The sequence below is a fragment of the Pelophylax lessonae genome (genome assembly GCF_965119305.1).
Source record: "Pelophylax lessonae genome assembly, chromosome: 13".
NCBI classification, from domain to species: domain Eukaryota; kingdom Metazoa; phylum Chordata; class Amphibia; order Anura; family Ranidae; genus Pelophylax; species Pelophylax lessonae.
The window spans coordinates 175,611,511-175,636,743 of record NC_138780.1 but is presented as its reverse complement, the minus strand read 5'-3'; the positions used below and the strand labels follow the sequence as shown (position 1 = coordinate 175,636,743).

Sequence of the window (25,233 nt, the reverse complement as noted above, 5' to 3'; positions counted from 1 at the left end):
TTATTCAAAATGCAACAGCACTGTAAGCTGAAAAATGGCCTGGACAAGAAGTAGGGCAGTAAAAGTGCCCAGGAGGCAAGTGGTTAATTCTGGTTTTAATATAAATCTGTGAAGTCGTCTGTGAAGTTTGATCCTCTCCTGAGCCCTGATGAAAGGGGAGTGGCGCTTCCCCCAAAACGCGTTGTTTTTAAATTACCTTTTCACCAACAATTATGTAGATTTTTTTCCCTGTAAGAATAATTAAATACAATGAATACTGTTTAACATATGGAACTAAACACATGTAATGAAAGCTAAATTACACCGATGTATTTTTAGTAACGTTTATTTCAGAAGAACACAAGAATGTTGTAGTTTCAGGCCAAATTAGAAGCAGAATTGTTTTGAACTCGCAGACAAGACTGAAACTTCACACAGCGTCCTGTTTAACTGTTGGCCTCATGGCGACAATGCTGAACATTATGTTGAGTTGAATCCTCTCTCTGTAGCACATTATGACATGTGACTGTCAGATCTTTCTAAATAATCCACATAAAAACTGAAAACAGAGTGTCAAACTCTTATGAGTCTGTAATTCTTTACTGCTAATGATGCTTTGATAAGAGAAAGATAAGTGGCATTCAATGTATTTTGGTTGGCCAAAAAATTTCCCTTAATCAGGGCTTGGATAATGTGGCAAACTTACTACTGGATGCTATTTAAGCAGACTCCTATTGTAGAAAAAAAGTAACCTGTCTCAATGGACATATAACAAAGTTGCTAGTTTTAGGATAAGGCCTGATGAAGAGGGAATTTTTGGTCTCCAAAACACGTTGGAGACCACTTGTGTTCCTGTTATCAAAGCCTCATCAGCAATAAAGAATTATGGACTCGTAAGATAGATGTTTGGTGCGCTGTTTTCAGTTTTTCCTGGATTTCTCAATTTGGTTGGCCCGTATCCCTTGGAAGCTACTAACTTTGTTGTAGACCTGCCAAGGTCATCTCATCAAATCCCAGCAATTACAGAATTCTGTACTGTCCACTTATGGGGGATTAGAATGGCGGAACTGCTCACCAATTTTGAATCTTTGTGGCAATGACAAAATACGGATAGAGGTTTGCTTTCTATCTCTTATAAGTTGTTGAATAAGCATAGTGTACCACAGGTCTCAGATTTTTTGGGGAGTGGGAAACAGAGCTAGATCGCCATTTCACAGACTCTCATCAATAGAGCATGTTAAGACTGACACACTCATCCTCGATAAGTACTAAAAAACAGGAGACAAATTGTAAATTGTTGTCTAGGTGGTACAGGGTCCTGAAGATGCTGGCTATTGCATACCCCTCAGGCTCGGATAGATGCTGGCAGGGCTGCGGGCAACAAGGATCTCATATCCACATTTGGTGGGGATGTCCCAAGATTAGGCCATTTTGGGTTGAGCTCAGGAATTTAATTTCTGAAATAACAACAACCTCGATTTGGGACGGTCCTGTGCAATGCCTCTTTCATGGTACTCAAAGTTCTATCAGGGCATATAAGAAGAGTATAGTCCTACATCTGTTGGATGCAGCTAAAAGACTAATCCTGGCCTAAAGCCTCGTACACACGCACCGATTGTTGGCCGACCGATCGGCCGTCTTTTGTCCAGTGTTGTTGTGTTGGTTGAAATGTGCTCTAGACTGCACACGAATTTTGTCGGCCAACAACAACCAACTGCAGAAGTGATGTCATGTTCTGGTCTACTTTTCGTGTGTTTTTTCTTCACTGAGCATGCCCAGTCTTGATCATCACATTTTTGTCGGCCGAAATCTGTACTGACTGAGGAACAATCGGCCGTTCTGTTGTTGGCCAACAAAAATTTTATAGCCTGCACACCAGATTTTGTTCGGCCCAAAAGTCGCCGTCGGTTGTCGGAAGCATCATACTAACAAGCCGATAATCGGCCGATCTGGCGGCGGCCGAAAATTCACGGCCAACAATCAGTACGTGTGTACGGGCCTTTACAGAAAAAGCAACAAGCGCCTACTATAGAACATTGGGTGAAACAGGTTAACGTAATTATGGAAGATGAGAAATGGGTTTGCACCAATGGTAATAGATCAGAAGAGTTTTACGCTAAAAGGGAACCATGGATCAATCATATTACAGCGAATAGGAGTTGATAGCCTCCTATTGGGTACTCAGGAATTTCCGCCTTGCTGTTTTCGAGATCTAGGGACCACCCCCCCCCCTTTTTTTCTTTTTCTTTTTTTCTCTTCTTGATGTATGGTTAAATTTCTTGGGGATTTGTATGAGTTTTCTTTTAATGTCTTCTCTTATTTTTCTTGCAATTGATTGAAAATGTCTTAAATAAAGAGCACCTGCCAGTAAACCCTGTGCGGATCAACGTTGCACAAAAAAAGTGCGCCTTATAATCCGGTGCGCCTTATATATGAAAATAGTTAGAAAATTTATTGTTAACTGATACTGCGCCTTATAATCCGGTGCGCCTTATGGTCCGAAAAATACGGTATACAAAAAAAATAAAAAAAATCCCAACACCACCCTTAATTTTCCAAATGAGCGTTCCGATAGCTTGGAGCAATAACTGGTCATGTGACTAGTTTGAGCAGAGGTGGTATAAGAGGGTTGGGGCGGCTGCCATGGCTAGCAGTGATGAAAGCAGACATGTGTTTAAAGGTTCACGGGGTACATGGAACCTGGGAGCACAGGACCAATTGTTTTGAGTCCAAAAAGACTTGGTTCATCATGAAAAAAATTAGGAGACAAGCCGACCCGTTTTAATTACAATGATCTCCCTTCATCAAGGCCAAAAGGTCATGACCAATAAAAAGAATACAATAAACAGTGGGTCAGAAAAGCAAATAAATTAAGCTTAGAATTCCATCTACTGTCTGGAAATGAGAATACAAAATATTCAATATATATGCAATATTTCATATTTATCCCCCCAAAAAAAGAATATTTGGTTGATTTTAACATCCAACTGCAGATCTTCTCCACAGATGAGAAAGTTTTATATTTACAGCATAAAATATATCATTTTTTTCTTTTTTTTTTATGCTTTCAGCTTCGCTCTACTTTATATGAAGAAAATAAGAATTAAAATGGCCACAGTGGCTCCAGTACAAGCGGAGAACATCCCAGGGGATGGGACCATCAAGGAGAAAAAGAAAAAGTGGTATAAAAAAGTCATAGGAAAAATCATCCCGCCAATATGGCCTGCCCAAACCATTGAAAATCCAGCAAAGGAGGAGATAACAAGTAAGATGTCTGCTATTATGGTAACATACAGAGCAAGATACCATATATTACACCTTTACATGGCCGTGAACTTAAAGCAATTGTAAAGTCTCATTTTTTTTCTCTAAAAAAATACCAAACATGTTATACTTACCTCCTCTGTGAAGTGGATTTGCACAGAGCAACCCAGGTCCTCCTCTTCTTTGGTCCCACTTCTGTGATCCTGGTCCCTCCCTCCTGTTCAGTGCCCCTACAGCAAGCAGCTTGCTATGGGGGCACCCGAGCCAAGTCATAGCTCCCTGTGTCCATTCAGAAACAGAGCCCTGACCTGTCCCCGTCCTCTCTCTTTCCTGATTTTCTAGCTGACTTTGATTTACAGCAGCAGCCAATCAGGAGGGAGAATCTTGAATTGCTGCACACAGAAGTCTTTTTATCTTAATGCATAGAATGCATTAAGATAAAAAAAAAAAAAAAAAAAAAACTTCTGCCTTTACAACTTCTTTAATGGCATCCCAGTCTTAGTCTGTAGGGTTCAATATGGAGTTGGCCCACCCTTTGCAGCTATAACAGCTTCAACTCTTCTAGGAAGGCTGTCCACAAGGTTTAGGAGTGTGTCTTAGGGAAATGTTTGACCATTCTTCCAGAAGTGCATTTGTGAGGTCAGGCACTGATGTTGGAGAGAAGGACTGGCTCACAGTCTCTGCTCTAATTCATCCCAAAGGTGTTCTATCAGATGAGGTCAGGACTCTGTGCAGGTCAGTCAAGTTCCTCCACCCCAAATGTGCTCATCCATGTCTTTATGGACCTTGCTAGAAGTGCTTAGTCTTGCTAGAAGCACTTCTAGTTAGACACACACCCCCTTCTCAGAAACAACTCTCAGTAAAAGACCTGACCAAAACCTCCCCCTCTCCTATTTTGCAATTCAAGTCTATGCAAATTCAATTGTAATGAGGGGTGTGGCCGTTACTCAGCTCTGATAGCACAGAGCACTGCAGTGTGAGAAATGAAGCAGCATTTCCTGTAAGAGAGATCTGTATTTTAAGGCTTTTCCCAGCCAAAACCATTAACAAATGATAACATGCAGGGATACAGGACAATAAACAAAGAAACATGTGGGAGATGAGAGGGCTTTATTAGCAGATCCACTTTAAAACTTTTGGTACTGTTGTTGTTTTAGTTGAAGACGTACAGAAGCTGATAGAGGAGCGTCATTACGAGTATGCCAGTAAATTCTTGATTGAGTTGGAACACAAGAGTGTCGGTGGATTGGAGGAGCCAACATTGCACATGAAGGAGCTTGAACCCCTATATGAGAAACTCAAGGCTGAAGTATTTAAGGTGATCAAAGAGTCCATCACCAGTACAGACAAGGAACTGCTGCAGGAGGCTATACAGGCCATAGTAGAACAAGAATCAGAAGATTCAAAGTTCACCCCAAACTTGAAACATGAAGACAACTCACGACCAAAGGGATGGATGCAGACATGGAAGGAGTGCATCAGGCAGACCGTAGAGAAGCGCATCATGGACCTACCTCAGGAGGGGAAAACAAACGGACCCCCCTCCATCATGTCTCCAATAGTTGGTATAGGAAAGCTGTTCAAGAAAGACCTCATCCACCTGGTGACACATCTCGAAGCATGCTACCCAGAGAACTTTGATGTCTGTAACACTTATGCCCAGCATTATCACCAGCATATAAAGATAAGGACAGAAGAGATCACACAGTTTGAATTATGTGAGAAGGACAACTACGCAGTTCTGTGCTGGGTTCAGAATTTGTATCCAAAGTAAGCTGATTTATGTGTTATACTGTTTATAATATAAGATATATATCTAACACACTGGGGTAGATGTACTGAATATTGAGCACTTAGAATCTGGTGCATCTGTGAATGGTAGCCAATCAGCTTCTAAATTCAGTTTATTCAATTAAGCTATGGCAATAAAACCCGGAAGCTGATTGGTTTCTATGCAGAAGTGAGCCTAATTTAGCAATCTCCAGCTTTAGTACATAAACCCCACTCTATATAACATGAGAAATTAGGATCAAACACTAGAAAACGTTGAGAGTAATTCAACCCCCAAATCCAAAAAAATTGGAACGCTGTGTAAAATCTACATAAAACAGAAAGAAATGATTTGCAAATCTCATAAACCCATATTTTATTTACAACAGAAAATAGAAAATATACAATTTTAAGAAAAAAAATTAGGTACTTATGAAATTGATGGCAGCAACACGTCTCAAAAAAGTTGGTACAGGGCCATGTTTAGCACGGTGTATCATCCCCTCTTCTTCTAAAAACACTTTGGGAACTGAGGAGACCAGTTGCTGGAGTTTTTGGAGTGGAATGTTGTTCCACTCTGGCCTGATATAGGATTCTAGCTACTCAACAATCCTGGGTCTTCTTTGTTGCATTTTTCGTTTCACCAAATATTTTCAGTTGGTGAAAGGTCTGGACTGCAGGCAGCCAGTTGGGCACCCGCACTCTTCAACTAGAAACTCATGCTGTTGTCATAGATGTAGTATGCAGTTTAGCATTGTCCTACTAAAATATGTAGGGCTTTCACTAAAAATGACGTTGGATGGGACATATGCTGCTCTAAAACCTAGATATATATTTCAGCATTGATGGTGCCTTTCCCGATGTGCAACCTGCCTATTCTATATGCACTAATGCACCCCCATTACATCAGATGAAGATTTTTGATCTAAACACTGAGAAGCCAGAAGATCCCTCTCCTTTTTAGTCCAGAGAATGCGGCACCCATGGTTGCCAAAAAAGAATGTTACATTTCGACTTGTCTAACCACAGAACAGTTTTCCACTTTGCAACAGACCATTTTAAATGAGATTTGGCCAAGAGAAGAGGACAGTGTTTCTGAATCATGTTCACTTATAGCTTCTTCTTTGCATGATAGAGCTTTATCTTGTTATTTTTAGATAGTACAGCAAATTGTATTCACGAACAGTGATTTTTGGAAGTATCCCTGAGTCCATTCAGTGATGTTCATAACAGAATCATGCCTGTTTATTAAGCAGTGCCGTCTGAGGGTCCGAAGTTCATGGGCATCTAATATTGCATTTCAGCCTTGTCCCTTGCACACAGAGATTTCTCCAGATTCTCTGGCTCTTTTGATGATATCATGTATAATAGATGATGATAAATGTAAAGTTTTTACAATTTTAAATTTAGGGACATTATTCTGAAATTGTCCAACAATATTTAAATGCAGCTTTTCACAGGCTGGTGAACCTCTGCCTATCTTTACTTCTGAGATGCTAGGGGTTTATTTACTAAAGGCAAATAGACTGTGCACTTTGCAAAGTGCAGTTGCCCTCTGCAAGTGCAGTTGCTCCAGAGATTAGTAAATTAGGTAAAGCTTCAAAGAGTACCCAATCATGTGCAAGGAAAATTCAAAAAAGAAAAGTATTTTTGCTTGCACATGATTGGATGATAGAAATCTGTAGAGCTTCTGCCCATTTACTAAGCTCTGGAGCAACTGCTATTGTAGAGTGCAGTCTATTTGCCTTTAGAAAATCAACCCCTCTGACTCTGTAAGGGCTCTTTCACACGGGCGTTCCGTATGTCCGTTTTTCATCCCATCCGTTTGCGGATGAAAAACGGACATAATGTATCTCTATGTAAATACGGATGTCATCGGATGATCATCCTCTGACATCCGTTTTTTGTCAGTTCAGTTCAGTTCAGTTTTTTTGAACGGAGGAGAACCCTATTTTTTCTTCCTTTCAAAACACGGAACTGAAGCAAAAACGGATGTCAGTGGTGTCATCCGCAGACATCCGTATTTACATAGACATGCATTATGTCAGTTTTTCATCCGCAAACGGATGGGATGAAAAACGGACATACGGACCGGATGACACAAGTGTCATCCGTGTCCGTTCCAAAAAAAAAAAGGACCTGATCGGGCAAAAAAAAAGGAACGCCCGTGTGAAAGAGCCCTACCACTTACTTTGCCAGCTTTATGTTGCCCTGTCCCAATTTTTTTTGAGACGTCTTACTGCCATCAATTTCAAAATGACCTTTTTCATAAAATGGTACATTTTCTCAGTTTAAACATTTGATATGTTTTCTATTGTGAATAAAATGTGGGTTTATGAGATTTGCAAATCATTGCATTCTGTTTTAAGTAGATTTTACACAACCCATACATTTTTGGAATTGGGGTTGTAGAAACAAGATAGATAGATAAGATGGGCAGATAATATATAGACATATAGACCAGAAAGACTATAAGATAGATAGACATGGATAATATGGATAGATAAATAGATAGATAGACAGACAGACAGACAGACAGACAGACAGACAGACAGACAGATTGTAATATCAGGATAGATAGATAGATAGATAGATAGATAGATAGATAGATAGATAGATAGATAGATAGATAGATAGATAGATAGATAGATAGATAGATAGATAGATAGATAGATAGATAGATAGATAGATAGATAGATAGATAGATAGATAGATAGATAGATAGATAGATAGATAGATAGATAGATAGATAGACATATGGTAATTTCAGGATAGATAGATAGATAGATAGATAGATAGATAGATAGATAGATAGATAGATAGATAGATAGATAGATAGATAGATAGATAGATAGTCAGATGATAAATAAATAGATAATATAAAATAGTTAGAGAGGCCAGATAGATAGAAACATAGACACCTTGTAGGCTCATTTACATTAGCATTGCCCTCTGAAGAGCAGGATGGATTACTTATGGGATGGATTGCTTTTCTGAGGGTGTTTGACAGGTAGCTGGGAGGCATTGTGTCGCTTATCTTGCTTGCCAAACGCAACATGGGGTTAATTCTTGCTAGTATGGTAAATATACAACCCCATCCCTGTCCAGCTGCCTTTGCAGTTTAAATGTGGGGGAGTGTGATGGGTGTTGGGGGGCAGTAAAAATGTGGCTCAACCACCCGTTTTTTACTGTCCTGTACCCACAAGTGTTAGCTTAGCCTTGTACTGATGTGCATTTCCTTTGAACTTTGATTCTTTGTAAAATATTCTGTACAATGCATTAAGATGTCAAGCAAATATTTTACATTTTTGACTTATATACAATGCTTTATAGATTATTTGTGATACTCATAATGTAAGGAAAGATTATCGACAGATTACATACTTTTAAATGACATACAATGCCTTGCGAAAGTATTCGGCCCCCTTTAACTTTGCGACCTTTTGCCACATTTCAGGCATCAAACATAAAGATATAAAACTGTAATTTTTTGTGAAATTTTTCAGTTTTTTATTTGTTAAAAAAGTTAACAAATAAAGTTTATTTATTTTCGCCCTATTTTTCAGTTTTTATTTGTTAAAAAAGTTTGAAATATCCAATAAATTTCATTCCACTTCATGATTGTGTCCCACTTGTTGTTGATTCTTCACAAAAAATTACAGTTTTATATCTTTATGTTTGAAGCCTGAAATGTGGCAAAAGGTCAAAAAGTTCAAGGGGGGCCGAATACTTTCGCAAGGCACTGTACTGTACATGCCCTCATACAATCATTTTTGCTTGGATCTCAAAATATTGTGGGATGTTGGGCAAGTTTAGAATTTAAACAGTGTGATATGTTGCAAAGTAATGAGTCATTCTTTATTTTAGTGAAATCTTGAAAAACCCAAATCTAGCCGGACACATCGATGACTCACGGCTGGAATCTCTTCTGTCTCCTGAAGTGGTCCGATTACTTGAGAACAATTTTCAGCGTAGTGAAAGGGTAAGTGGCTCACTAAAACAGATTCCTAAAGTCATTTTCTTCTGAAATTTGGAGCATATACTAAATAAGACCTCATTCACACTTGCAGTTGGGTGAGGTAAAAATATGCAGTAGAGCTGTGTTTTACCACCCCACAACCACTCCCCCCTACAGCTGCAAAGGCATCCAGTTCTTGTGTTATTCAGTCCTTATGTGGGCTTAATATAAATAAATATAGATATACTCTATATATAGTTTGATCCTTTGTTGAGCCCTGATAAAGAGAGAGTGGGTTGCCTCCGAAACGCGTTGGTTGTCGTTATATTAATTTTCTTTTACCAAAAAGAAAGATTATCTAAGACTCTTTTATCTGGTTTTAATCTGGCGCTCCTTTATTTCTATGGTTCACAGTTCTTTTTCATATTCAAATATTTTGCAACACAAAAGTCATCACGTGCAAAGTTCCATCCATTGCTAGTAAGGATTTGCTGCACGCAGGGAGAAAAACAGAAACAAACATTGTGAACAGGTAGAAATAAACAGTAACCCCAACACGGGAGGGGGGGGGCAATCGATAGATCGGTAGTGAAAATCCGACAGATAATGGCACACAGCAACAGATTGTACAAATGAAAGATAATTAAGGATAAAAGAAGTTGGAAAGCTGATAATTGGATGATTCACCCCAGCCATGGCCTGCAAAGGCAGTGAAGTTCAAGTCAATAAAAGGGGGGGATAGAAAGATGGTAGGAATAAAAAAGGGGGGGATAGAAAGATGGTAGGAATAAAATGGGGGAGGGGGTAGAAAGATGGTAGGAATAAAATGGGGGAGGGGGTAGAAAGATGGTAGGAATAAAATGGGGGAGGGGGTAGAAAGATGGTAGGAATAAAAAAAAGGGGGGATAGAAAGATGGTAGGAATAAAAAAGGGGGGATAGAAAGATGGTAGGGATTAAAAAAGGGGGGATAGAAAGATGGTAGGAATAAAAAAGGGGGGATAGAAAGATGGTAGGGATTAAAAAAGGGGGGATAGAAAGATGGTAGGAATAAAAAAGGGGGGATAGAAAGATGGTAGGAATAAAAAAGGGGGATAGAAAGATGGTAGGAATTAAGAAGGAGGGGATAGAAAGATGGTAGTAATAAAAAAGGGGGGATAGAAAGATGGTAGTAATAAAAAAGGGGGGATAGAAAGATGGTAGGAATAAAAAAGGGGGGATAGAAAGATGGTAGGAATAAAAAGGGGGGGATAGAAAGATGGTAGGAATAAAAAGGGGGGTAGAAAGATGGTAGGAATAAAAAAGGGGGGTAGAAAGATGGTAGGAATAAAAAAGGGGGGATAGAAAGATGGTAGGAATAAAAAAGGGGGGATAGAAAGATGGTAGGAATAAAAAAGGGGGGATAGAAAGATGGTAGGAATAAAAAGGGGGTGATAGAAAGATGGTAGGAATAAAAAGGGGGTGATAGAAAGATGGTAGGAATAAAAAAAAGGGGGGGGATAGAAAGATGGTAGGAATAAAAAAGGGGGGGGGGTAGAAAGATGGTAGGAATAAAAAGGGGGGTAGAAAGATGGTAGGAATAAAAAGGGGGTGATAGAAAGATGGTAGGAATAAAAAGGGGGTGATAGAAAGATGGTAGGAATAAAAAAAAGGGGGGGGATAGAAAGATGGTAGGAATAAAAAAGGGGGGGATAATAAGATGGAAGGAATAAAAAGGGGGGGATAGAAAGAGGGTAGGAATAAAAAAATGGGGGGAGTGGTGGTTAAGGAAAGAAAATGGCTCCAGAGGCTGAATCAGCAATGGTCCCAAAAACGCAATCAAAAGGCAAAATGTAGAGTCAATTAAGGCTCCATATGGGATGCGTCAAAATCAGGAGGCGCCCTTCTTTTTTTAACTATGTTAAATAAAACTATAGTGATAAAAAAATGTAAAATCACACCCAGCGCCACTGGTAACTAAATTAAATAAAGACACTAGCTGCCACTATCGCACAACATCAAATAAAATAAACAAGTAATAAGATAATCAATAATAAATATTGATCATATTTTGCCCCAACATTAGTAGCGCTTCAGTTCACTTCAAAGTCCACCACATGATAAAATATTAATGATGAGACAATGGGGGAGATTTACTAAATATGGATCACTCAGAATCTGGTGCAGCCGTTCATGGTAGCCTATCAGCTTCTAACTTCAGCTTGTTCAATTAAGCTTTGACAATAAAACCAGGAAGCTGATTGGTTTCTGTGCAGAGCTGCACCAGTATTTGCATGCTCCAGTTTTAGTGAATAACCCCCAATGTGACAAAGTGTCACTCATCTGTAACAGCCTGAAAAACTTCTAGACAACATAGCTGTGTCATTGTCTCATCATTAATATTTTATCACGTGGTGGACTTTGAAGTGAACTTTTTTATTCTTTCATCCATACATCCTTTTTGATGCATGAACTGCAGCACTACTAATGTTGGTGAAAAATATGATCAATGTTTATTATTAATTATCTTCTTACTAACTTGTTAATTTTTATGCCTCCGTTACTTTATAATTTTGAGCCCCGGTTTTCACTTGTGCGCTGCAAATTCGCAGCGAGCTCTGTGCGGATTCGGCACCGCATGCAAATCGCACCCAGTTCATGTGAATCGATGCAGGTGTGTAGGTTAAGTTAACGACAACCTGAAATCGGTTTGCAAAACGCAGTGCGATTTGCAGAATCAGATCACCTGATCACACCTATGTGATCTGATTCTGGTGCGGCCAAAAAAGGGGTCCTGCCCGTTTTTGGTGCAAATTCAGTGCGATGTAAACCATACAGAATAATGGCTCAAATTGCACTGCTGAAGATTCGCATTTGATTTTACCAGGAATACAGGAAAATCACACGCGGTTCCCTGCACTGCATAGTGTGAACCAGGGTATATAGATGAAATAAACATGATAAAGCACAAAAAAAAAATATGGTACAGCAGAAGATGAGCGCTCTACTACTGTATAGCCATACTTTTGAGTTGGATAGATTAGCATGCATCTATTGGAACCTTGCACTGTATACCACTGATTTATCTGAACATCTTACAGCCCTAATGAAGGGGATAAACTCAAACCTTGAAACGCGTTAGTGTTTTTTTTTGGGGGGGGGGGGGGTTTGTCTGTTATCAGACATATTAACTACAGCTGAAGAAGGGGGAAACATTTTTATATTTCATAATTAAGTCAACACAATTACAATAATTTTAGGACGAAGTGCTGAAATTCTTTTGTAAGCCCTTGCGCATATGGTTTCTTAATTATTAATAGAAAGATAAAATACAATTAGTATCAGTTGCATTATGTTTACCTTAGTATATATATACATATATATATACATATATATATATACATATATATATATATATATATATATATATATATACATATATATATATATATATATATATATATATATATATATACACATATATATATATATATATACACATATATATATATATATATATATATATATATATATATATATATATATATATATATATATATATATATATATATATATATATATATATATATATATATATATAAAGGCTGCACAGTGGTGTAGTGGTTAGCACTTTCACCTAGCAGCAAGAAGGTCACTGGTTCGACTCCCAACCACAACACTACCTGCGTGGAGTTTGCATGTTCTCCCTGTGCCTGCGTGGGTTTCCTCCGGGAACTCCGGTTTCCTCCCACACTCCAAAGACATGCTGATAGGTTAATTGAATCCTGTATAAAAAAAAAAAAATAATAATTGGCCCTACTGTGTATGTATGTGAGCTGGGGACCTTAGATTGTAAGCTCCTTGAGGGCAGGGACTGATGTGAATGTACAATGTATATGTAAAGCGCTGCGTAAATTGACAGCGCTATATAAGTACCTGAAATAAAATAAATAAATATATATATATATTTACAAAGTTTTTCTATCCTTTAGGATTCCTTTGACGAACACATGAACAAAGCATTAAACTTTGAAGCGGAACTTTGGAAAAATGAGACTGAACCAAAGATGTTAGGACCCTATTATCATTCTGAGCTACATATCGACATCATTCAGGTGAATATTAAAAAATGGCTGGTGTGATTCGTGTTACTAGTTAAAGCCCAATTCCACCCACAATAGTAATGTATCAGTCTTGGTTGGATAGTCTAATGCCCCCCCCCAACCACCTTCCTTCCACATCTTCGTATACACGAGGGTTCTTCAAAAAGTTTCCACACTTTAAAACTCTATTAAATATAAAAAAGTGCGGAAACTTTTTGAATACCCCCTCATATAAGGCTTCTAAGGTAACTATAATAATTCAAGTACCCCTTTTTTACTTCCAGTGTTACGTTGGTAGTTTAAAGAAGGCGGCTGAAATCAGACCAGAATTGGAAGACAGGCTGGCCTTAGGCTTGCAGGATGAGCTGCATGAAATTATACAAAGGTAAATCATTTCAGATGTTATTTGATCATTGATTGGATTTCAGGTATAGCTTAAAAAAGGGAAAGTTGATGTTTCTAAACCAAAATTTAGCATTCAGTGTATTTTCTTCCTTTTGATCACAAAGGGAAAGTATACTCGGTTAGGTTATGGTGAGGTGGGCCAAACGGCTCAAAAAAGATCTCCACTGAACCGGTGCAAAGTGCAGTAGATTCTCATTTTCCATCCCAAAAAATAAGGGATTGTTGATCGCCTCCTCAGTTTAGGATAGCGGGGGAGCCATGCAAATCATTTCTTACTGCTCCTTGACCCGTTGACCGTCCAGTAAGATAACTGGAGACCTTTTTTTTAAAATGTTTTGCACTGGTTTAGTGGAGACCTTTTTTGGTTCCGTATGGCCCATCTTACTGTAACTTGACAGGTTATACCGTCTTATTAAAAATAAAAATAAGAATTACCGTGCAAAATGGCGTGAAAAGAAAAGCAGCAGCACATAAAGAGGTACATATGCCGCACTATTATAAACAAGTGAAAATGAATCATGAATTGAATAGTGCTAAATTAAGTCCATTACTAAGCAAATGTCCATGCAAAGGTAAAAGAACCATATCCACCAGTGTGAGGTCCTCTTTATCCACTTAAGCCCCGGAAGATTTTACCCCCTTCCTGACCAGGGGTTTTTTGCGATTTTTTACTGCGTGACTTTAACGGACAATTGCGCGGTCGTGCAACGCTGTACCTAAACGAGTTTGATGTTTATTTTTTCCCCACAAACAGAGCTTTCTTTTGGTGGTATTTTATCACCTGTGCTATTTTCACTTTTTGCGCTATAAACAAAAAAAGAGCGTAAATGTTGCAAAAACAACAATATTTTTCACATTTTTTTATATGAAATTCCCCCCCAAAAAAAATGTAAAAATCAAAATTTTTTAACATTTTTGGCCAATTTGTTTTATGCTACATATGTTTGGTAAAAAAAATCGCAAAAAGCGTATTTTGATTGGTTTGCGCAAAAGTTATTGCGTTTACTAACTAAGGGAAAGATTTCTGTCATTTTTGGTGTTTTTTTTTTTTTAACGCGTAATGGCGGCGATCTGCGATTTTTTTTGCGGTACTGCGACATTGTGGCAGACAGATCGGACCCTTGACTGACATTTTTGACACTTTTGGGGTTACCAGTGACATTACTGCAGTAATCAGTGCTATACATATGCACTGTTACTGCAAAATGACACTGGTAGTGAAGGGGTTAGCTTTATTTGAGAGGGAGGGGTGGTGTGTGTCCCTAGGGGCGTGATTCTTACTGTGATTGGCTGTGGCTTGAAGTGTAGGAACAGTGATCAACGGTCCTACATAGTAGAACCGTATGATCACTGTTTCTACACAGGGGAGAATGACAGGCGGCTTGTTTACATTAGCCGCCTGCCTTTCTCCCTCTGCACTGACGATCGGCAAAGTGACCGGCGGACATCGGGTCCGCCGGTCACACGCACGGACTTGCTGGGGAACGAGCCGGGGCTGGAGCGCGCCTCCGCGGGCGCGCGCTCGTCCGCTATTGGCTCCCAAGCAAGTGACAGGCTAGTGACGTATATATACGTCACTTTGCCTGGCTGGGGCTGACTGCCGACATATATATCGGCAACCGGTTAAAGGATAGTGCTCTTTAAATGATATATGTGAAACACCCAGTGCTCCTTCCACCAAAGCACATCTATGTGCTTACCAGAATGTATGTGACTCTCAATGCCTTGGGAAGTCAAAACACGCTCTATTCTTAGATTGTTTGTTCCAAAACCTCAGATGGATGGATACTCAACACCTCTCAGGAGGCTTCCCAATAAACCAATTGACACTCAGGAGAACATAAAAAAGGGAAAAACAAGCTCCTATAGTGTGAATCTATACAGTAATGTTTCCTAAATTGGTTAAAAACACTTACAATTTCGTCATAATAATACTACAATTTCCATTATTCCGATGGCAGCCATGCAAATGTGGTCACTTCACGATCTCTAGTCCCTCCCTATTTACGTTTTGTCATAAATGTGTCCCTGATGATGTCATTTGTGGCGAAACATACGCAGGGCGGGACTGGAGGTCGTGACGTCACCACGCATGTGTGATCGCCATTGGAATTCTGGGAATGCTATTACAATTCTGGTGTTTTTTTCCTCCTAGGATGTAAGTGTTTTTAACCATTTATAATAAACACACTATAATAATTCACACTATGAGAGCTTGTTGCTTCATTTTTGAAGTTCTCCTGAGTGTCAGTTGATTTATTGGGAAGCTTCCTGAGGAGCGCTGAGTATCGATCCATCTGGGGTTTTGAATCAAACAATCTGCTAGTGTTTTTTGACTTCTCAAGGCATTGATGAGTTGATTTACTAAAGACAAATAGACTGAGCACTTTGCAAGGGCAGTTGCTCCAGAGCTTAGTAAATGAAGCAAAGCTTAATTTTGCCAAGAATACCCAATCAAGTGCAAGGAAAAAAAAAAAAAAACAGCATTTTTGCTTGCACATGATTGGATAATGGTAGTCAGCTTCTGTTCATTTACTAAGCTCTGGAGCAACTGCACTTTGCACTTTTCTTCCACCCCAAACCCCAAAGTGTTCTTTTGGGGTGAGGTCAGGACTCTGTGCAGGTCAGTCAAGTTCCTCCACCCCAAACTCGCTCATCCATGTCTTTATGGACCTTGCTTTGTGCACTGGTGTGCAGTCATGTTGGAACAGGAAGGGGCCATCCCCAAACTGTTCCCACAAAGTTGGGAGCATGAAATTTCCAAAATGTCTTGGTATGCGGACGCCTTAAAAATTCCCTTCACTGGAACTAAGGGGCCAAGCCCAACCCCTGAAAAACAACCCCACACCCTAATCCCCCCTCCACCAAATGATTTGGACCAGTGCACAAAGCAAGGTCTATAAAGACAGGGATGTGCAAGTTTGGGGTGGGTCCTGACCTCAACCCGATAGAACACCTTTGAGATGAATTAGAGTGGGGACTGTGAGCCAGGCCATCTCGTCCAACATCAGTGCCTGACCTCACAAATGCTCTTCTGGAAGAATGGTTAAACATACCCTTAGACACTCCTAAACCTTGTGGACAGCCTTCCCAGAAGAGTTGAAGCTGTTATAGCTGCAAAGGGTGGGCCAACTCAATATTGAACCCTACGGGCTAAGACTGGGATGCCAATAAAGGTCATGTGTGTGTAAAGGCAGACGTTCCAATCTTTTTGGTAGTGTGTGTTTTGTTGTATAAAGACTTTAGTGTACCTTGCATTATAATCATAGGAATTCTCTTGCTTTCCAGATACAAAAAACTTTTTGAAGAATATATATTTTGTATGGAGAAAAGCAAGACCCAGAACTTCTACAGAGAAACGTGTATCACTAATTTAAACTGCTGCCTGGGCTTAAGGTACCAACATTTGGAAGACACTCTATCTATCTATCTATCTATCTATCTATCTATCTATCTATCTATCTATCTATCTATCTATCTATCTATCTATCTATCTATCTATCTATCTATCTATCTATCTATCTATCTATCTATCTATCTATCTATCTATCCTGCTGTCTTGTCTATCATTTTATAATGATTTGTAATGCAGAGATTTGACTGTTGCCCTAATGTATTGTAGAAAATTTCTGTTTCGCAAAGAGGCAAAGTTAAGACAGGATTTCCGTCTGGACATAAAGTCAATGCTTCTAAAGTTGGAAGGCAGCATATACGATGCTCTGCTTCTGGATTTGTTTGTGGTCATAAAGGTATGTTGAACATAAATTTTATCTGAATATCACCCCTTGATGACTCCTCTCTGTTGGGCTTTCTGACTTTCATGGCTTGTATGTTTAGCGCTTTTCATTTATTGTCTTCCACAGAATAACTTTAAAAAGATGTCTCAGGGATCCTCGCCATTCAGTTACCAAACTATGCAAAATATCATTAAAATTTCAGAGGCTTTCATGGAACCCTTCCACACCCTTATGGATGAAAGCTACAAGGTAAGAGGTGCCTCCTATAGCTTCTGAAATCCTGTCTGAATCCATGTCCACCTTTAGAGTCGGTTCACACTAGCGCGACTTGTCAGGCGACTTGTCAGCCTGACAAGTCGCGGTCCCTCGGGTCCATTGACCGCTACAGGACCCGTTCTAATAGGAGTGACACAAGTCGCTCCGACTTAGAAAAAGGGTCCTGTACTACTTCAGGGCGACCTCGGAGCGACTTGCATAGACTTCCATTATGTGAAGTCCCTGCAAGTCGCTCCGAAGTCGTGGTGCATGGTAATGCACAAGTCGCCCCCGAAGAAGTACAGAGTCGTGTCGCCCCATTGTGAACCGACTCTTAAGGGAATGTATAGCATTTTTTACATAATATTTTTTTATTTTGTTCGTGACTAAAAATACCTCTTTTTCATTTCCAGTCAGTTTAATATGAAATATTGCATATACATTTTTCCTTTTTTCCATATGCAGCCAGAAAGTAACATAGAATACAGCTTTTGAGAATGTTAATTAACTGCTTTGTGATGAACAGCCTGTACTGTAGACTTCATACACAAATGGCCAAATGACATGGAGGGGGGACAACACCCTTCTCCTAATAGAGACAGCGCTTGTTGAAACGAGTAAATTTTTAGGCAGGTACAACCTATTTTCTCCATTGCAGGCGGCGCTCGACTGCAACGGCATTACAGTTGAAGGGGAAGTCAAGAGAAACATGGTTCCTCTATGGTTTCCTGGGTCATGGAGGAGCTATCCGATTGGATGCTACCACCCCATGTGACTCTGGTGGCCATCTTGGGCCACGCAGAGCCTATTTAAAGCCCTGGCTCCCAGGATTGGCACGCATTTAGCATGTGGGTAGTGTAGGGACAACTTACTCATCTGTAAGGGACAGTGAACAGCAGTAGGGAGAGGTTCCAAATGAGTAGGAAAAGGGACGCACCATCCTTCCTGGAAGCCTCCCCATTTGGGCATGAACCAGCCAGGCTGCATTCCACCCCTTAAGACAGACACTGTCAGTACATCTGAGACCTGCTCTGCTACACATTGCTGTTACATTGCGTGCGGGTTCCCGGTCAAGTGACCTCCTGCCGGACTTGTTGTAAATTGCGAACCCTAACTTTAATACAAGTTCTGTTTACTGCAACTGGACTCTGAGTGTTTACTGCCACCGCACCACGCTGCACCCCCCCCCCCCACAAATTATACACTGGCTGTCAACATCAGGCACACAGCAATGGGCTTTCTTAGTGGAAAACCCAACATCATCTGATAGAAAACACATACCTTTTCCATGGCCTACATCATCTGATAGAAAACACATACCTTTTCCACGGCCTACATCTCTTAACGCCCCTGTAATAAAATAAAAAAAATGACTTTTCACAAATCAACAGGAGTATTGGATAACTGGTTCCCTGTTGTCCTCAGTGGTTCACCCTGCTGACCCCTACATCATTAGTGTGTTCTGTAAGAACTAGGGGTCTCTGGGAAGAACCATTGCATGTAGCAGGGGTCCAGGAGAGGTTTCTTGGTTTCTGAAGAGTTTCTGAAGATAAACACTCTCTCCAAGCTTCTGAAGAGTTTTTGGGCAGCCATTCCTCTCAATCTGCAATTTCAGCGTGCGCAGCAGTAGAGGTAAATCTAATATTGTCTTTGCAAGGAACTCTTTTATTGGTACTTTAATTTTATTGATGGAGTCAGTTGAAGTCAATGCATACTTAGTAAGCCATTACTCATTAGACTTGAGAAACAACTCTTTACAGGAGTGCCAATTTATTAAGTCTATGATGTTTTCCTTTTAGGAATTGTCTGGGAAAATCCATATGTTCCTGGTCAAAGAGCACCTGACACGGATCCTGAAGAGAAAAGTCAGCTATAAAAGCGTGCAGCAGATGCAGACTTTGGCTACCCAGATTAACGAGAATGCAGAGCTCATCGATTCATTCTCAGATTTTTATGTAAGTCTCTTTTTGTTTTTTGTTTTTTTGTTTTTTTTTTTTAATTATTGCCTTCATTATCACTTTAAGGAAACCTATACAGAGAATTGGAAATTGTTTACTTCCCCTGCTAGATGTCTGGCTGCCATGTTAATCTAATGTTTTCAGTTCTTTGAGTCTTAGGCCTGGAGGAAGCAAACAAGGTGTTTTCACATATCCTTCATGTGTTGTATTGTCATGTTAAGTCAGTGGCTCAGAATATGCAAAAGTCAGAGAATCAGCATGAAATCTAAGGTTGGCGATGCCAGGTCACCTTCAGCCTGCCAATAAACAGGGTGCACCCTTACCGATAACATCAGACTGTTATATGCTTTTTATCGCTGTTCATTAATTACATATTTACAGAGTTAATCTAGTAAGTCCACCCAGTTCAATAAACAGATTAAACCATCGAGATTGTTAATTTATCTACAAAGAAAAGAGAATGACCTATGATTATTCATGGGGAAGTTCCTGTATGTTCTAAAGACTAAAGCCCCGTACTCACGTACCGATTGTTGGCCGACCGATCGGCCGTCTTTTGTCCAGTGTTGTTGTGTTGGTTGAAATGTGCTCTAGACTGCACACAAATTTTGACGGCCAACAACAACCAACTGCAGAAGTGATGTCATGTTCTGGTCTACTTTTCGTGTGTTTTTTCTTCTCTGAGCATGCCCAGTCTTGCTCATCTGACTTTTGTCGGCCGAAATCTGTACTGACTGACGGAAAATCGGCCGTTGTGTTGACGGCCAACAAAAATTTTATAGCATGCACACCAGATTTTGTTCGGCCGAAAAATCGCAGACGGTTGTCGGAATCATCATACTAACAAGCCGATAATCGGCTGATCGGGCGGCGGCCGAAAATTCACGGCCAACAATCGGTACGTGTGTACGAGGCTTAAGAGGCTAGTTAGTTCTCAAGAGTTCAAGTAGACCTGTCATAAAGGAAAAGAATCTCTTGCATTCATGCCCACCTTGCATATTGCCTACTCTCTATCTGAAATGAAGAATGTACCTAAGAACAGTTTACAGAACCTGCCCTATCTAAGAACACTTTCTCTTTACAATGAAGGATTTGATGTGGGGCACAAGTGAGGACTCACCCGTCTGTTGACTCCCTCTCCAATAAAGCAATTTATTGGCCAACTAGGCACTTTTTCTAAACAGGGGTCCATGGGTGAATGTGGTTAAGTGCCTCACTAGATATACTTTAAGTCAATGTAATGCCTCACTAGTCATGAGCAAAGTTTGGGCCAAACCTGGTTCTACCCAAACCCACGTGAAACTGTCACATATTAGCAGGCCACCGACCCAATCAGCTGTAGCTGATGACATTCTCTGTCCCTCAGCCAGACATAAAAAAGGGGTGGGGATGCTGGTGACAAAACTAACCTAACTTGGACCCATGGCCATATTTGGACACTGTCATTAACCAAATGTGGCCATATTAATTCAATGGTCAACTCGATTCAGCCTGAACCTTAGCACATTACTATCCCAGACAAAGCACAGAAGAGGTTTACAAAACAGAGAACAAATAGAGTAACAGACAAGTGGTAAAGTCCAAGCAAGAAAGTTCATTGTTTGATAAAAAGTTCATTGACAAGCCGACTCTTTTCGAGGATTATGAAGGACCCCTTCATCAGGGCTATAAAGCATGGTAGTACAGAACAATTACAATCATTAATTGGGTTCTGATTTCCTACATAAAACTGGTGACAAAATTAACCTAACTTGGACCCATGGCCATATTTGGACACTGTCATTAACCAAATGTGGCCATATTAATTCAATGGTCAACTCGATTCAGCCTGAACCTTAGCACATTACTATCCCAGACAAAGCACAGAAGAGGTTTAAAAAACAGAGAACAAATAGAGTAACAGACATGTTTTAAAGTCCAAGCAAGAAAGTCCTTTGTTTGATAAAAAGTCCATTGACAAGCCGACTCTTTTCGAGGATTATTAAGGACCCCTCCATCAGGGCTATAAAGCATGGAAGTACAGAACAATTACAATCATTAATTGGGTTCTGATTTCCTACATAAAACAACTATTTTTAAAAAAATAACCATATAAAGAAACTTCATTAAAATAGAGATATTAAGAGGGATTAGGGCACAGAAGGAGGTTACATAGTTACATAGTTAGTCAGGTTGAAAAAAGACACAAGTCCATCTGGCTCAACCAAAAAGAAAACCCAGCCATACAATCCCATATACAAAATGAGGTGTTCGTAAAGAAGAGTGGCAAAATGAATTAAAACATTGAATGTGTTAATGGTGTTAATTCAGTGTCTCGGCTAATGTAGTAAGATAAAACTGCTGCCCGGCCCTTTCCCCACGCAAGGAATTTCCAAAATAAACTGTGTAGAGGCCTCTTAGGTTGGCTGTGTCAGGAATTCTTTGAAAGCACGAAATGTGGGCTGCAATTTCCAAAGCACAATATCAACTCCCATCTCTATAGGTATCCAGACAAAAGGTGCTTTGACTCCACTAATTAATCTCTTGTGCTGCTGCTGATGTCTGGATCTACCAAAGAAATTGTTTAAGCGAGGACTGTAACTGAGACTAAAAAAGTACCACAGTCTAGTAACAAAGGATTCCAGTCTAACTAAAGGGGGAAATGTAATGTTTTTTAGATTAGCACATAAAATAGCTGAGCTTTGTGCAAATAATCGTAATAATGTGTCAATACAGGGCCACTGAAAGGGGGGGACCACCAGTCCTCCTGTAGGGGGCCCGGGCACACAGGGGGGCCCCAACAGCATGTTGGATTGATGCAGTCGGGCAGAGGGGCAATTACAGATAGAAGCCCTGTGTGGCTGCCTGCAGCAGCTGAAAGCCAGTTTCTCCCCCTTCTGCCAGATTTCATCTGCTGCAGGGAGAGACACAGACACAGGGCAGCCTTCCTGTAATTACTTCTCCAACATCGATCCCCCTCCCTGTTCTGCCTGCTTCTGCCCCCCTCCTTGTGTGCCCCCTTTTTACTGTGCTAACCCCCCCCCCCCTCCTACAGCGCTGCAGGCTTCCCTGTCCTGTAAAAAAATAACAAATTGTCACATAAAAAATATTCTTTAAACATTGTAATGAATCATTTCAAAAAGTTGTAAAATAAAATAATTGTAACATTTTTTAACATTTTTAAAAAATATATAATTTTTTTTTTTTAAATGTAAAAAACAATTAAGAAGGGTTTACTCATACAGGTTCTCTGTTATGTTTGTGTCCCCTAATAATGATTTTAGTGAGTTTTTAGTGAAAATATTGTCTTGATATAGTTGGAGGGAGGGCCCTGCCAGGTTTTAACGGCAGCCCTGTGTCTATATAGCTAAAAAGAACCTTTTTTTCTGTGCATAGTTTGTAATGATATACTGTAAGTACATAAGGACATCCATGTTGTAAGCAAAAATGTGAATAGTTATTTGTAAATTAATATAACTGTGTAGGTGTACAAAAGATTTACCATTGCCACCGTATTTAGCTTCACCTGCTTTGTCTGAGTTTGACCCCCCCAGAGCTGAGAGTCAGAGCTGAAAGCCTCCCCAAGGACTGATAGCCACTGTTTCATGAACTGCCTGACCCCATACTGATAGAACATAATCAGAGGAATTCAATAAATCCCTAACGCCAATTTTCTGACACTGCGACCCTTTAAATGGCCTGTGCCAGATCCAAAAGTTCCTTTTGATAGCTTCACCAACATGTGCAGCAGATTCAGTTAGTTCTTAATAGCACTACTTTTACAAATTAAAAAATAATTGCCTCCAGTTAATAGATAGGGAAACTGGGGGCAATTACGACCAAGTATAAGTTGACAGGCAGATGCCAGTCTCTGTACGCTGTGAAGAGGAGCAGCATGAGTGCCGCTGCTACTTTCACCTTTCCCCACCTATCATTGGTTATGAAGTTGGCTGTTGGCTTCACAGTCAATATCCTCCTAACAACCAATGACATTCAGTAGGTAGAGGGTGATGGCAAAGCTAAAACACTCGTTTCCCATCAGGTCAGCTCTCTTCCTATGATTGACAGCAGGCAGCGGGCAAATTCTGTAGCCCATAGCAAGCTGTCTTAGATAAGGATCTGTCCACTGCCAATCACTAAGGGAGTGGATCTGATAGGGAACTAGTGTCTGAACCCACATCAGGCTCCGCCCACCCATCTTCAAAGCTCCACCTTCACTGCACTGTCTGTGTGACAGCTGCAGCAGCAGGAGAAGGCACAATTGCACTGAGGCCGAAGTGTTCATATGGACACTCTGGCCTCAGTGCATTTCTACGCTTGGTGCATGCCCCTAATTGATGTAGAAACCTACAACAGGTACATGAATCTGGCGCCGACACTGACATTTGTCGTGTGGAGTAGTGATCGACCGATATTGGTTTTTCATTGCAGATACCGATATTTTGGCCATTGCATATCACTATCAGCTATTATTGGCCAATATTTTCGTACATTTAAAAAAAATAATTTTTCTTTATTTTTATCACTTGACAGGTACTCTTGTGGAGGGATCTGGGGGTCTAAAAGACCCCAACCCCCTCCTCTACTTAAAAGCATTCAAAATGCCAAGTTTGGCTGTTCTGAATGCTGTCATTTTTTTCAATCTGGCGCCGAGTACCCGGAAGTGATGTCATGACATCACTTCCGGATTTTTACATGGAGACCCGATCAGAGCCGAATGCGGCTTTGATCTGGTCTTCGGTGGCCGTTCAGGCTGGTTGCCCGGGTCTCCCAGTTGGACGGGAGACCCGGGCGAGCTGTGGAAGGCGGCGGGAGGGGGGGACGTCCCCTCCCGCTCCTTGTAATGATAGCCAAGCAGCTTCTCAGCTGCATCAGTTGTCATTATAAGACAGCTGACTGTCAGCTATGGACGCCGGTACCGCATTTTCGGAAATATCGGCAATATCAGCCACCTTGGTGGCCGATTTCGATATATCAGGGAAAGTGCATATCGGCCCTCGATATATCGACTTTGCCGATAATCAGGCGATCACTAGTGTGGAGACACGTCAGAAGTATCCAAGACACTCTATGAATTTTGCTGACTTTCTCACAAATACCAAAGCCCTAGAGCAGGGGTCTCCAAACTTTTCAAACAAAGGGCCAAGTTAACTGCCCCTCAAACTTTAGCGGCGTAAGACTGTGGCCAGCGGGAGTAGAAAATGTCCTAGCATCAATGGGAGTAAACAATCCCATAGAGTTGGTGGTCAGCGAGAGGAATAGTACCCCATTGTTGGTGTCGTGGGAGAAATAGTGCCTCGTATCAATAGAAGGAATAGTGCTCCAAGAAAAGCAAGCAAAGGGAATAAGGGCAATGCTGAGCATGCTAAGAGGCTGGGAGTGTGTATTATAAGCATGAGGTCAGGTGGATGACACAATAGCAACTGTTAGACCTCAGGGGACGTCTTAGCACTTTGTCTAAGCATTTTGTCTTCTTAGCACCTGTGGCTTTTGGTCATGCCTTTGATCACTAAATATAATATATCATTATTTTTACAGCGCTCAAATAAAGATTGGCTGAAACCTGCTTTACCAAAGGTGGCAGAAATAATTCGACTCCAGGATCTGAATGCAATTCAACTGGAAGTAGCCACATTTGTTGAAGACTATCCAGATATTCGGTAAGGATGGTTTTGTTTCCTTCGGGGAGAGAAGAATTGTAATACTGTCTTCATGACAGCAATCAGATTCTTACACTTGTTGCCTAAACTTGCTTACAAAGATAAGAGCTAACTTTTTTTTTTGGTTGATAAAGAAAATAAGGATACGTTTTTGTTTTTTAAACTTTAGGTAATGTTCTTTTTAAATC

The 25,233-nt window shown here is 40.3% G+C and overlaps 1 protein-coding gene across 1 annotated transcript in view; it reads left to right on the top strand.

Annotated features, from left to right (window-relative positions):
- TNFAIP2 (TNF alpha induced protein 2) overlaps positions 1-25,233 on the top strand; it is a 38,667-nt gene that overhangs the window by 8,144 nt on the left and 5,290 nt on the right. The window contains exons 2-11 of the mRNA XM_082275483.1: positions 3,051-3,244; positions 4,401-5,013; positions 8,881-8,995; positions 12,941-13,063; positions 13,336-13,436; positions 16,745-16,852; positions 17,079-17,205; positions 17,320-17,442; positions 19,248-19,403; positions 24,924-25,045. Coding sequence (XP_082131609.1) covers positions 3,067-3,244; positions 4,401-5,013; positions 8,881-8,995; positions 12,941-13,063; positions 13,336-13,436; positions 16,745-16,852; positions 17,079-17,205; positions 17,320-17,442; positions 19,248-19,403; positions 24,924-25,045 — 1,766 coding nt within the window. The 5' untranslated portion in view covers positions 3,051-3,066. The remainder of the gene's footprint in view (positions 1-3,050; positions 3,245-4,400; positions 5,014-8,880; positions 8,996-12,940; positions 13,064-13,335; positions 13,437-16,744; positions 16,853-17,078; positions 17,206-17,319; positions 17,443-19,247; positions 19,404-24,923; positions 25,046-25,233) is intronic.